General features: G+C 41.6%; 2 protein-coding genes across 2 annotated transcripts in view; both read right to left on the bottom strand.

Moving 5' to 3' along the window:
• Positions 1–12869, bottom strand: part of ANO3 (anoctamin 3) — a 378658-nt gene that overhangs the window by 31323 nt on the left and 334466 nt on the right. The gene's annotated exons all lie outside the window — the stretch shown is intronic.
• BBOX1 (gamma-butyrobetaine hydroxylase 1) overlaps positions 1–12869 on the bottom strand; it is a 43047-nt gene that overhangs the window by 11502 nt on the left and 18676 nt on the right. Inside the window, exon 4 of the mRNA XM_069857459.1 lies at positions 4175–4373. Coding sequence (XP_069713560.1) covers positions 4175–4373 — 199 coding nt within the window. The remainder of the gene's footprint in view (positions 1–4174; positions 4374–12869) is intronic.

Below are 12869 nucleotides of genomic sequence, written 5' to 3'. Positions count from 1 at the left end.
CATTTCTGGAAAGGTACTTTTGTATTAATGTGAGAGTGTTATGTTTGAGTAGGATGACTTTACTGTACAACCTTAACAAAAGAATCCTTACACTGCATCTTGGAAAGAGCTAAACAGTGTCTGATCTCTGAACTGGAGAAATGAAAGAGCACACTCACCCAAAACCAGCCCATCGAGTCTGGCTCTGAACTCCAGAGCAAGCTGCCTGTGTGTGTACAGTTAATTTCTCTCCTAGAAAGCTGGCAACATATTCTGAAAACAAAGCATATTCAAAAGTTTTTCTTCCCTCTGCACCCAAAGTCTCAGTGCTGCTAATACATGTGTCATACACATCTTAGTGCTTTTGTAACTGTGCCTTTCCTTTAGAACTGGAACAAATAGTCTTTTTTTCAGAACTGGATAATTGTCTGTGTGGATCTCATTGACTTCACCCTGTGGCAGAGCTGGCTTTTGTTACTTGAAATCCAGACTAGTGTGCAAAACTGGTTTTGGGATGTCAGGCTCTCTTATGCTCTTCAGATTTTAATTTAATATTGCAATTTCAACCTAATCATACACAGAAACATAATTAGCAACTGTCAAATGACCTAGAGTAAGTCTAACCATGGTGGCTCAGCTAGGCTGATGTAAACCAGACTTCAAAACTTCCAAGTACTACAGCTATGTTCACAAAGAAAAAAAAAAGAAAAAAATCAACTAAACTAAATATTCTAATGAAGTATATTTTCTTTTAAATATAAAATTCTTAGTCAATTGTAAAATTTACATAACATTGAAAGCCTCTTTCTGCAGCCCTATAAATACATGAATTAACAAGTAGGTTTTGGAAAAACAAGGAGACTTACAGCCTTTTATTGTTCCCTTATTGTGAACCCTAATACTTAAGGCAACATAAAACTTAAGTCTAGTCAAAACTAATAGTGAATCTGACTTATAACAGTGAACAGAGCTCTAACCATTACTTGCTCCAACAGTGTGGACCAAGGTCACATTTCCACCTTGATCTCCTAGAGAACACTAATGGACAAGAGGTTCTTTGTAACATGAATTAAATATATACATACATCTATACATCATGTAACGTATATAAATATATACATATATCTCGAAGACTCAGAACTCATCCTGACAAATTACTTCTATTGAAGCTATCTTTAAAGGGGAAACATTAATTGAAGCTGACTTTGAACAAGGTGAAGCATTTAGTAATCATTACTGTTTATGATCATATTATAGGAGAGTCAGCGAGGGGCAAGAGTATGGTTTTTTTTTTTTAGTTGGAAAAAAAAGCCATTCTGATGACACAACTGATAAACTGGCAAGTCTCCCTCTGGCAGACTGAACCTTTTCTTAGCTGAGCTGAGACAAGGAAAGCATATCCTAACAGTTAAGAAACATTTATACAGAGGGACTCTTCAGTCTCTCTTAATGATAGCAGAGTTGTCACAAGCTGGATGTTGCAGACAGTTTCAAATAGAGAGTTGGCAGTAACTTTGAACAGGAAGGATTATTAAGAGCTGAGGCAGAGTATGAGGCAGAATGTAGATCTCTTAATCTTACAATGCCGCTGAATTAAATACCAAAACCTTTAGACTGCCTTGGTGAAATACATGTTACAGGGCACAGCAGGTGGAGAATGGGTGCAACACAGTGCGATGCTATGTCAAGAACATTAGTCTAGAAGGTTTAAATATAATTTCCAGTTTTAGGATCTAGGAACTTCTTCAAGATGCAGTTCTTCATCCCTGAAACTTAGGAAAGCAACTAAAAGCTCTGTTGTAACACAAACACAAATTCATGATGAATGCTGAAAGGGTTGTGTAGTGCTCTTGGGTTGTTTTGGGATTTTTTCTTCCCCCTGCGGTATTGTGGAGATGTTTTATATTTTCTTTTAGTGGTATGCTTTAACAAAGAATGACTTTTGGGTTGGTTTTTTTTGTTGTTATTGTTATCTGGAGCTTGCTACATTTGTTCTTAAGTCCAAATGCTCATGCAGCAGTCCGAACACAAACAGAATTAATGTTTCATCCTTCAGATACCTTGGAGAGGTGGGAAACTCCTTCATATATGATCAGGGTTGGATGCTCCTAGTATCTGTTATTGGAGTCACCTCAAAACAGAAATAGGAAGCAGTACTGATTTCACAAAGATGAATGTTTTACATTGAGACCATAGTAGACTGCCGAACATAGAAATGCTTGACATTAGGAATGCTTTTAATGGTAGAAAATGTTTCAGAGCATTGGATGGGGTTTCTGAGTGGGTTCTGCTCCCATTTCTTTCAGTAGGATTAACCTGACCGAATCCCAGTTAACTTTGAAAACCACTTTTCCTTCAGGCACAGTAAGCAAATAGAGGAAACCACACCTTAGTGAAAATACATTACTTAACTACTCTACTACATTTATGCATCACTCCCTTTAAAGCTTTACAGTTATTTATCATGGCTCCTGGAACTGACAAAAGCTTCATAATATTCATGGTATTTTAAAGCAATTATCCTCTTCATCCCTTCTTTTTGGAAGGGATGGCATTCTCATAGGCTGTTCTATATGATGAGTTCACTTCAGTTTCTGCTTATTTCTAGAAGACTTCTTGAGTCAGCTTTCCCAGTTTGAAGCATAGGGGAAAATTCTGCACAAATAGGTTGACTTTGAACATAAATGAAACAAAAATGAAGGAGGGAGATATGGTTAGAAGCAACTTACACTCTGCTAGAAGTTGCTAGTTTACCACAATATCTATGTCTCAGAAATAGTTCACTAAACCTAAAAGTTGGCAGCATCAATGACATCTTTTTTTCTATAGTTAGTGGTGGAACAACAGTTGCAAGACGAAGACGTAACAATAAGTCTTAATAAACATTACAGCTTGAAGAAGGGACCTTTTGTTCACCTTCACCTCACAATTAAGATTGAGTCAATGTATTTATCCTGGTATCACAGTGCTGCTTTTACCAACCTCACCTGCACTGCATATTCCAGCAGAGCTCATACTGGCCTTCACACAGGAGTGTCAAGGGGCAGGAAATCTTTCCTTCTGATCTGCAGTCTTGAGGAAAAGCGGTCTTTCTGGGGAAGGTTGGATGTTTTTCCTCAATTTCTATGTATTATTTTTAGACAAAGGAGAAGACACTGTTTATTGCCTACGTGGTTTGTTTGCTTATTCTCTGAACTAGAGGCAAATCCAAGTGAAAGAGAACTGTTAACTATAGTTTTTATTATCTTTTGCGCTATTATGTGGGAGAAGGGAAATTTTAAGATGGGAAGCCCTGAATGTTCTGGTTTTGATGGCTATTCAGGCAGCAAGAAATCATAACTATGTTTACATGTCACTGCATATTTTTACCAGGTCTTTTTTTATGAAAAAGTACACCTTCAATTAATATATGTATTTTTTAATATGCATTATAAAAATTGTATCAACAGCTGAGGGTGAGGGAAAGGGCAATATGTTAGCTAACAACATTGCTCCTCTACTTAGCAAGGTGAAGGTCACTGAAACAGCTCAGCAAGACTCAAGCCTCCATTATAATTTGTTTACTCGCCTAGTGGGTGCTTAAGGAGGCAGAGGCTCAGTTTACAATCTCTGGCATCAAAAAAGATGATTTAAAAGTTCCTGCTCGCTTTCCTGCAGGCTGAGCTCTTCCTTTTACAGAACAGCAGTCTTAAAAACAAAAAGCTTGCTTGGACTGGTTGTGGTTTTCTGGGACAGACAGGGAAATGGGTACTCTGCCCATCTTTTCAGTGATATGAGACACAATAACATAATTTAAGACTTACCTGGTTTTATGACTCGAAATCAGGCTAAGAAAAAGTACAGACAACTTCCTCTATTCAGAAGGCATTAGATTAGGGATTTTTGCTTTTGTTCCATGGTATATATAAGTATGGCTATCTTGTGGTCATCTTTTATTTGACATCACCTCTTTTCAGGCACTTTTCCTTCTCTCAACAGTTAAGCTGCTGTTCTTTACATACCCTGCCTGTGAGAGCAAAGCAATACTCTCATACAGAGTATTAATTGACACCACATTTTCTGATGTACAGAGAAGAAAAAGATTCCACCTTGTTTTAATAAATTAATCCACAAAATACGTCCAGAAAGCTGAAGTGAAACACATTAGAGGGGATTACATAGATGGAAAAGCAAAGATATTAAAAACTAAACTCACCCATAAAAAGTGAGACGCAGGAACCCAATCCTGTGGCCAAGCTTAACCAACTCTCCCTGCCTAGTAGCAGCTCCTGTTAGTAGCACGATTCCCACTTTCTTTAGGGTGCACAGCCACTTGTATGCACTTTCATCATTGTACATGACTTCTTCAAAAGGTATTTTGGGAAGTTGGAGGTTCAAGTCCCAGTAGTGGCGTTCTGAAAGGGAAAAAACAGAGAAACGAGTGCTTAGCTCTTTTAGCATTAAAGCTCAGGACATAGTTGAAGTACAAAGCTAATAGGATTTCTATGCATTTGTGAATACACCCTCAGTCCTGCAGTCACCCTCCTGAAATGTGGCTCTTGAGCTGGCATGATTAACAAGCAACTTTTATGATAAAATTCAACAAAACATTAGAGTTAAAAACTTTAAAATCAGAAGTTGAATAAAAGACGATTTGAAAAGGATGGTTTTTGTTAACTGTACACCAGAGATGTGCACATTCCTTCTTCTGTCTGTAATGGTGAACCACAAAAGCAAAAATTTGAAATAAAGACTAAAAGTTTCTTGTCTGGGGCAAAATAACATGGAGCACACTGTGCTCTTCCTGAGAAGCATTGTTGTATGGATATATAATAAGGAAGAGATTATATTCCTGATGAAGGAACAGGGGAAGACACAAGTGAATATAACAGCTTAGAAGCAGAGGAACTACATCAATTGGGTCAGTGACCAATCAATTTTTCTTTTGTAGATTTGTCTTCATGAAATCATATCCAGTTACTTTCAATTCTGCAGAATAGTGTCATTCTTTGTCTTTTCCTCTGCAGGTTATATTTTTATAAGCATTTATCTTAATTCAGGAATAAGCAGAGGAGAGCCCAAGATGATAACAAATCCAGGCACTGCAAGAAGGTAAAGAAAATTATGGAAAGATTCACTTGTAAGCAAAAAAATTATGTTATGCCCATTCTCAAACAAAATTGATTATAAGACCTTATGACAAAAGCAGAGTGTTAGAAATGCTATAGCATAATCATACATTTGCTTGCTGAATAGATCTTGTATATACAAGGATGAAACCTGCAGCCATTTGTTAGAGGCAGATATAGATTTGCAGGCAGAATAGAAAGGGCTTTTGAGTGTTACTTTCCTTCAGACCTTTTACTGCTCCTCTCTTTCTTTTCTTTTTGTGTCCTCATCAAACCAGGGACAACTGCATGGCATGTCACCCAGTGCTATAAAAGTAGTGAAAATCTATGCAGCTTTAAAATAAAGTGCTGTTTGCCTAATCATTTTATGTATTTACAGCTGCCCAAATATTGCTAAATCTGTACCTTTCTCTAACAAGATATCTATACTTGTATCTACAGATGCAGATGGATATGGATTTGACCAATTCTTATTACTATTTTCTAGTATCACAGTTCTATAATTGTTATTGCTTTTAATTTAATAATGCTTTTTAAAAGGCTCATAATGCAATCGTGTTCTGGTTGAGTTGGAAAGTTCCCAAATAGATAAGTCACCTAATACAGAGAAAGGTAATGAAACTAAACACTGGGTCATAACCAGCAAAAGCCCCATTTATTTTCTCTTAACTGTATTATTTTCTGAGGAAGAATGTACCTTGGTGTCAGACAACGTGGCCTTATATACATGGTTTGACAACAAAAAACCCCGAGACTGTCCCTGTAACTCTCTTACCAAATTAAGAAGGTCAACTACAATCACCTTCAAAATAGTTCCCTTCTGAGTTGACACACAAACACACAACTGCATACAATGCTGTCAACGTTCATAGCAATTCTGCAGATCATTTTCTGAAAGGCTGTTGAGAATCTTTGTTTTTTTTATTTTCACATCTTCTATGGCCAGAAAATGGGTTCCTTTGAGCTCTGAGGTGATCTTTGGTATCTCTTCATCATAAGCCTCAGACAGTAGTTTAAAAGTTTCCATCATGGATTTCTTCAGTTTCACAAGAGGCTTGATGTTAACTCACTGTTCTCTTGTGTAGACCCATATTTACCCACTGAGGGTAAGAAAACGTCTATATTTGAACACACGTCCATTTGTGCTGAGTGAAGCAATTGAGCTGAACCTTGTCTCACTGTGTCAGGTTAGAACATGTTCTATAACCATCTGTTTGTCTCTCCTGTCCTGCTCTTGGCTCCTGAGCTCTTGGGCTGGTCTCTTATTTTTTTGTGTGTTGTATTGTACATTTGTAAAATACTCAGCAGAAAAGGCAAGCATAAACATTCAGTGAGGAAAAAGAAAGTAATAATTAGATATGATAGTGAAATCTTGTCAAATTTTTCATGTTATGAAGGGCTACACAATCCAAATCTCATCTTCTACCGTGAATAAGTTCTAAAAATTATGCCTACAGTACTCTCTGTCCAACAAAACTGTACACACTTAAAATTCTGATCTGGATTACAGTGCTGGAGGTTACACCTGGAAAAGGAAAGGCAGATGGACATGAAGCTCTCAAGGATGTGTTGGGAAGGCATAGTTTTTCCTCACAGCATAAGTCCCAATCTGCCTAGTTTGTATACAGGGTATGCCCCTCAGCTGATCTAGATTTCCCAGGGGACAATACTCAACTCTTTTAGCATTGATCTTGGCATCTGGACACCTTTGAAGACAAGGTGAAGCATCGTGGTTTTCTGGCAACTGCTGCACTAGATGTGAAGAGGACAGGTCCCGTGAGGCAGAAGGAGAAGAACTTGGCTCAAGCAAGCTAGCTCTGCCTTCCCAGGAACTGGTATTTTTGCTCTTTACTAAAAACCCTGGATCTGGGCAATAAGGCATGAGCACACCTGGATTCTGGCTGTCCCTACTCAGATTCTGGGCTGTGCAGTTGTTTATAATTTATTGGTTTTGTTTTTCTTCTTGTTTTATTTTGTGTCCTCTTTACTGTACATTTTCTTCCTTCTCTGTAAGGCATCCTTGGATTTTGAGACTTTGGCTTGAGTAGAGATGTCAAACCTGGGATTTTCTCTCTTTCACAAGATCTTTAATAAAAAGGTAAGAAGGAATTCCTGTCTGATGAAGAATCTTTCTCTTGTATGGAGTGGGTTGTCTCAGCCTGTGTTGGAGGCACTCTCAATTCCAGTGTAAGCTATAGGAATGGCCTGAATGTTTTTAGAGTTAGGCATTCCCTTCACGTGCATGTGAAACCAGCTTTTCACTTCCTTCCTCTTTTCTCTCCAAGGACAAAAGTCCCATTCCTTCCATTTCATTCCTCCCAGTTTCAGGCAACATCCAGCTTTCTACAGGTGAGAGATGGAGACACAGAGAGATGAAGAATTTAGTACTAGTCCCTCGCTGCTCTTCATTCTCAGGACTTTGAATAGCTCATGGAAAATGGTGAGGGAATGCACCCACACACACCCAAGAGTGAGCCAAGTCTCAAGACTCCCCTTTGGAGTTCGGAATTGAAACCAGGAGAGAAGAGCAGGCAACCTGTTGTCCCAGTCCAGGCTTCACCAGCTCCTGAGACACGTGCAGAGGTGTTTGGGCTCTGGCCCGGAGAAAATAATTTCACAGGAGAGCAGCCCTTCAGGTCCACAGTGGTGCTGGAGCCCTACTTTCAGAGAGAGCTCAGGAAAAGACAACAGCCACTCTCCTCTTCATGTGGTCCACAACAGCAGATGGCAGCTGCTGCAGGAAAGCCTGTCCAATTATTCATATCTGAGGACATACATAGCCAGAACAAGTCATAGCAACCTCCCCAAGATGATTTGCTTCTTGACATTTTTCCCTCAAGTTAAGACGTAGTCCTTCAAGAGGACTCCAATAGGGACATTCACCGCTGTGGTTAAATGGCCACCACCACAGAGCAAGGAAGCCAAAGTGATGGTCTGTGGCATGCAAAAAAATAGAAGCAAATCAATAAAGATAAGGCTTGCCTTAAACACAGACATAAGCACAATAAGATAATGGATTTGGGAACTGTGTGTAAGCACTTGATTTCGCAGTATCAACTCTGATAGCAAAATCAGCAACTGGCATTGTATAAAACAGCTGAGAATAATCAGACACAGAATCAGGAAGCACCAAGAGGAAGACAACTGCACGTGTGAAATGTAGGAAACAAGTACAAGCGGTAAAGGTGAAAAGCAACCCTATCCCTCCATGTACAGCAGGTGGAGAAGATAATTGGAGGAGCCAGTGACCCCACAGGATCATGGGAAACAAAGCAAGTCCTGGCTGCAAAAATAAAACAACTTGGTCAAGTGGAGGTGTGGTGTCCTCCATCCATTCAAAGGAAGAAGAATACCCCTGACCCTCTACTCTGCTCTTGTGACACCCCACCTGGAGTATTGTGTCCAGTTCTGGAATCCCCAACATACTAAAGGTATGGAACTGTTGGAATGGGTTGAAAGAAAGGCCACGAAGATGATCCAAGGGCTGGAGCACCTCTGCTAGGAGGACAGGCTTGAGAGAGTTGGGGTGGTTCAGCCTGGACACAAGAAGGCTCCAAGGCCACATTAGGGCAGCCTTCCAGTACCTGAAAGGGGCTACAAAAGAGCTGGGGAGGGACTTTTTACAAAGGCTTGTAGTGATAGGATGAGGGGGAATGGCTTTAAATTGGAGTGGGGGGGTAAGATTTAGGTTAGACATTAGGAAGAATTTCTTCATTATGAGTGTGATGAGACACTAGAACAGGTTGTCCAGGGATGTCGTGGCTGCCCCATCCCTGGAGCTGTTCAACGCCAGGTTGGACGGGGTTTTGAGCAACCTGATCCAGTGGAAGGTGTCCCTGCCCATGACAGGGCAGTTGGAATTAAATGACCCTTAAGGTTCCTTCCAACCCGAACCATTCTATGGTTCTAAGAACTGACAGGCAATGAGAAAAACCAAGGAAAAAAGTATCCTACTGCAGGTCTGGCTTACATCACCAAAAAGAACTCTTGCCTGCACCTTGAAATCTGTACAAACCACAGCACCAATGCCAAGACACAGCTGCTGACCCTGGTGAGCCCGCTCTCTGCTGGTCCAGCCCTGGGGCTAATTTAGGACAAGTTTGTTAACGACTAATTGGTTACCTATGTGCGATGGTGATGAAGGACTATCCCTTGGCAATGCACACCATTGAGGAACATCAATCCAGTAGAGTGTTCTTTATAAGTTACAAGCTGTGCTGATGTCTTTTAAAGGTGTGACCACACCTGTAAGTGTTCCATGTGAAAATAAAAATGTGCATGGACAGATACACGCTGAGATTCATGTGGACCACAGAGAAGTGAAAGAACTTGAGATGTTTTATCTTTCTTCCCCAAATGCAGCACCAGTCTCATAGTCCCCAAATAAATCTGGATTCAGGAGGTGCTGCGTGGTGAGCAGAGGTCCTGTGCCAGTGCCTCCTGGCTTGTCTATGCAAGTGGGATGTGGGCATAACTGAGTCGGATGGGAGTGGAAATGGAGAAGGCCTCTGAGAGGCAGGGGACTGCAGCGAGCTCTTTGCTGATGATGAATGGTAGAGATTGGAAACCCAAATCACCAGGAGTGCTGGGAGGAGGGCGGGAGTTAAACTACAGCCACCTTGCAGACACACCAACAACACTGTAAAAGGATAGACCAACTCAAACACTAAATGGGTTCACTGACACGACAAAAAAGAAAATAATAACTCACTGCAGTTAAATCACCTCAAAAGGCAAATCTAGAGATAAACTTGAGGTCAACCAATTGGGCCCTGGAGTTACGTATGGTCAAAGAAACTCTCTGGGGACCATTGTAGGGGTTATAAATTGGTTGACCTCAAGAAACTCCTAGAATGGACCACAGATACATACTTCGACCTCAAGTAACCCCACGGCCTAATTGGTTGACCTCAAGTCACCCCTAGAAAGGACATTGGGCACATTCTTTGACCTGAAGTAACCCCAGGGCCTAATTGGTTGACCTCAAGTAACCCCTAGAAAGGACATTGGGCACATTCTTTGACCTGAAGTAACCCCAGGGCCTTATTGGCTGACCTCAAGTAACCCCTAGAATGGACGTCAGAGATTTTTTTGACCTCAAGTAACCCCAGAGCCTAATTGGTTGACCTCAAGAAACCCCAAAATGGAACTCAGAGATGTCCTTTGACCTCAAGTAACCCCAGGGCCTAATTGGTTGACCTCAAGTCACCCCAGGGCCTAAATGGTTGACCTAAAGTAACCCCGAGAATGAAACTTGGAGATGTTCTTTGACCTGAAGTAACCCCAGGGCCTAATTGGTTGACCTCAAGTAACCCCTAGAAAGGATATTGGGCACATTCTTTGACCTCAAGTAACCCCATGGCCTAATTGGTTGTCCTCAAGTAACCCTGAGAATGAAACTTGGAGATGTTCTTTGACCTGAAGTAACCCCAGGGCCTAATTGGTTGACCTCAAGTAACCCCTAGAATGAACCTCAGAGATTTTTTTGACTTCAAGTAACCCCAGAGCCTAATTGGTTGACCTCAAGAAACCCCTGAAATGGAACTCAGAGATGTTCTTTGACCTCAAGTAACCCCAGGGCTTAATTGGTTGACCTCAAGTAACCCCTAGAAAGGAGCTCAGAGATGTTCTTTGACCTGAAGTAACCCCAGGGCCTAAATGGTTGACCTCAAGTAACCTCGAGAATGAAACTTGGAGATGTTCTTTGACCTGAATTAACCCCAGTGCCTAACTGGTTGACCTCAAGTAACCCCGAGAATGAAACTTGGAGATGTTCTTTGACCTGATGTAACCCCAGGGCCTTATTGGTTGACCTCAAGTAACCCCTAGAATGAACCTCAGAGATTTTTTTGACCTCAAGTAACCCCAGAGCCTAATTAGTTGACCTCAAGTAACCCCTGAAATGGAACTCAGAGATGTTCTTTGACCTCAAGTAACCCCACGGCCTAATTGGTTGACCTCAAGTAACCCCTAGAAAGGACATGGGGCACATTCTTTGACCTCAAGTAACCCCACGGCCTAATTGGTTGACCTCAAGTAACCCCTAGAAAGGACATCGGGCACATTCTTTGACCTCAAGTAACCCCATGGCCTAATTGGTTGTCCTCAAGTAACCCTGAGAATGAAACTTGGAGATGTTCTTTGACCTCAAGTAATCCCAGGGCCTAATTGGTTGACCTCAAGTAACCCCTAGAATGGACCTCAGAGATTTTTTTTGACCTCAAGTAACCCCAGGGCCTAATTGGTTGACCTCAAGAAACCCCTAGAATGGAACTCAGAGATGTTCTTTGACCTCAAGTAACCCCAGGCCCTAATTGGGTGACCTCATATAACCCCTAGAAAGGAGCTCAGAGATGTTCTTTGACCTCAAGTAACCCCATGGCCTAAATGGTTGACCTCAAGCAACCCCGAGAATGAAACTTGGAGATGTTCTTTGACCTGAATTAACCCCAGTGCCTAATTGGTTGACCACAAGTAACCCCTAGAATGGACCTCAGAGATTTTTTTGACCTCAAGTAACCCCAGGGCCTAATTGGTTGACCTCAAGTAACCCCTGAAATGGAACTCAGAGATGTTCTTTGACCTCAAGTAACCCCAGGGCCTAATTGGTTGACCTCAAGTAGCCCATAGTGTGGTCCCCAGAGATGTTTTTTGTCCTCAAGTAACCTCAGGGGCCCAATTAGGTAATAGAAAATCTCTGGGGACCATTCTAGGGGTTACTTGAGGTCAATCATTTAAGCCCTGGGTTTACTTGAGGTCAAAGAATGTCTCCAGGACTAGTCTCAAGATTACTTGAGGTCAAACAACGTCTCCTGGGACCATTATGGGGGTTACTTGAGGTCAACCCATTAGGCCCTGGGGTTACTTCAGGTCAAAGAACGTCTCTGAGGTCCGTTCTTGGGGTTACTTGAGGTCAACCAATTAGGCCCTGGGATTACTTGAGGTCAAAGAACGTCTCTGAGGTCCATTTCAGGGGTTACCTGAGGTCAACCAATTAGGCCCTGGGGTTACTTCAGGTCAAAGAATGTGCCCGATGTCCTTTCTAGGGGTTACTTGAGGTCAACATATTAGGCCCTTGGGTTACTTCAGGTCAAAGAATATCTCCAAGTTTCATTCTTGGGGTTACTTGAGGTCAAAGAACATCTCTTGGGACCCTTCTAGGGGTTACTTGAGGTCAACTCATTAGGCCCTGGGGTTACTTCAGGTCAAAGAATGTCTCTGAGGTCCATTCTCGGGGTTACTTGAGGTCAACCAATTAGGCCCTGGGGTTACTTGAGGTCAAAAAAAATCTCTGAGGTCCATTCTAGGGGTTACTTGAGGTCAACCACTAAGGCCCTGGGGTTACTTGAAGTCATGGAGTTCTTTGGGACCATTCTAGTGGTTACTTGAGGTCAATCAATTAGGCCCTGGGGTTACTTGAGGTCAAAGAATGTCTCCAGGACTATTCTCGAGGTTACTTGAGGTCAAAGAACATCTCTTGGGACCATTCTAGGGGTTACTTGAGGTCAACCAATTAGGCCCTGGGGTTACTTGAGATCAAAAACGTTTCCTAGGTCCATTCTAGTGGTTACTTGAGGTCAACCAATTAGGCCCTGGGGTTACTTGAGGTCAAAGAATGTGCCCGATGTCCTTTCTAGGGGTTACTTGAGGTCAACATATTAGGCCCTTGGGTTACTTCAGGTCAAAGAATATCTCCAAGTTTCATTCTTGGGGTTACTTGAGGTCAAAGAACATCTCTTGGGACCCTTCTAGGGGTTACTTGAGGTCAACTCATTTAGGCCC

Source organism: Phaenicophaeus curvirostris, chromosome 5, assembly GCF_032191515.1.
Source record: "Phaenicophaeus curvirostris isolate KB17595 chromosome 5, BPBGC_Pcur_1.0, whole genome shotgun sequence".
Taxonomy (NCBI): domain Eukaryota; kingdom Metazoa; phylum Chordata; class Aves; order Cuculiformes; family Cuculidae; genus Phaenicophaeus; species Phaenicophaeus curvirostris.
The sequence above is the reverse complement of the archived record's forward strand: the minus strand, read 5'-3'. Positions and strand labels throughout refer to the sequence as shown.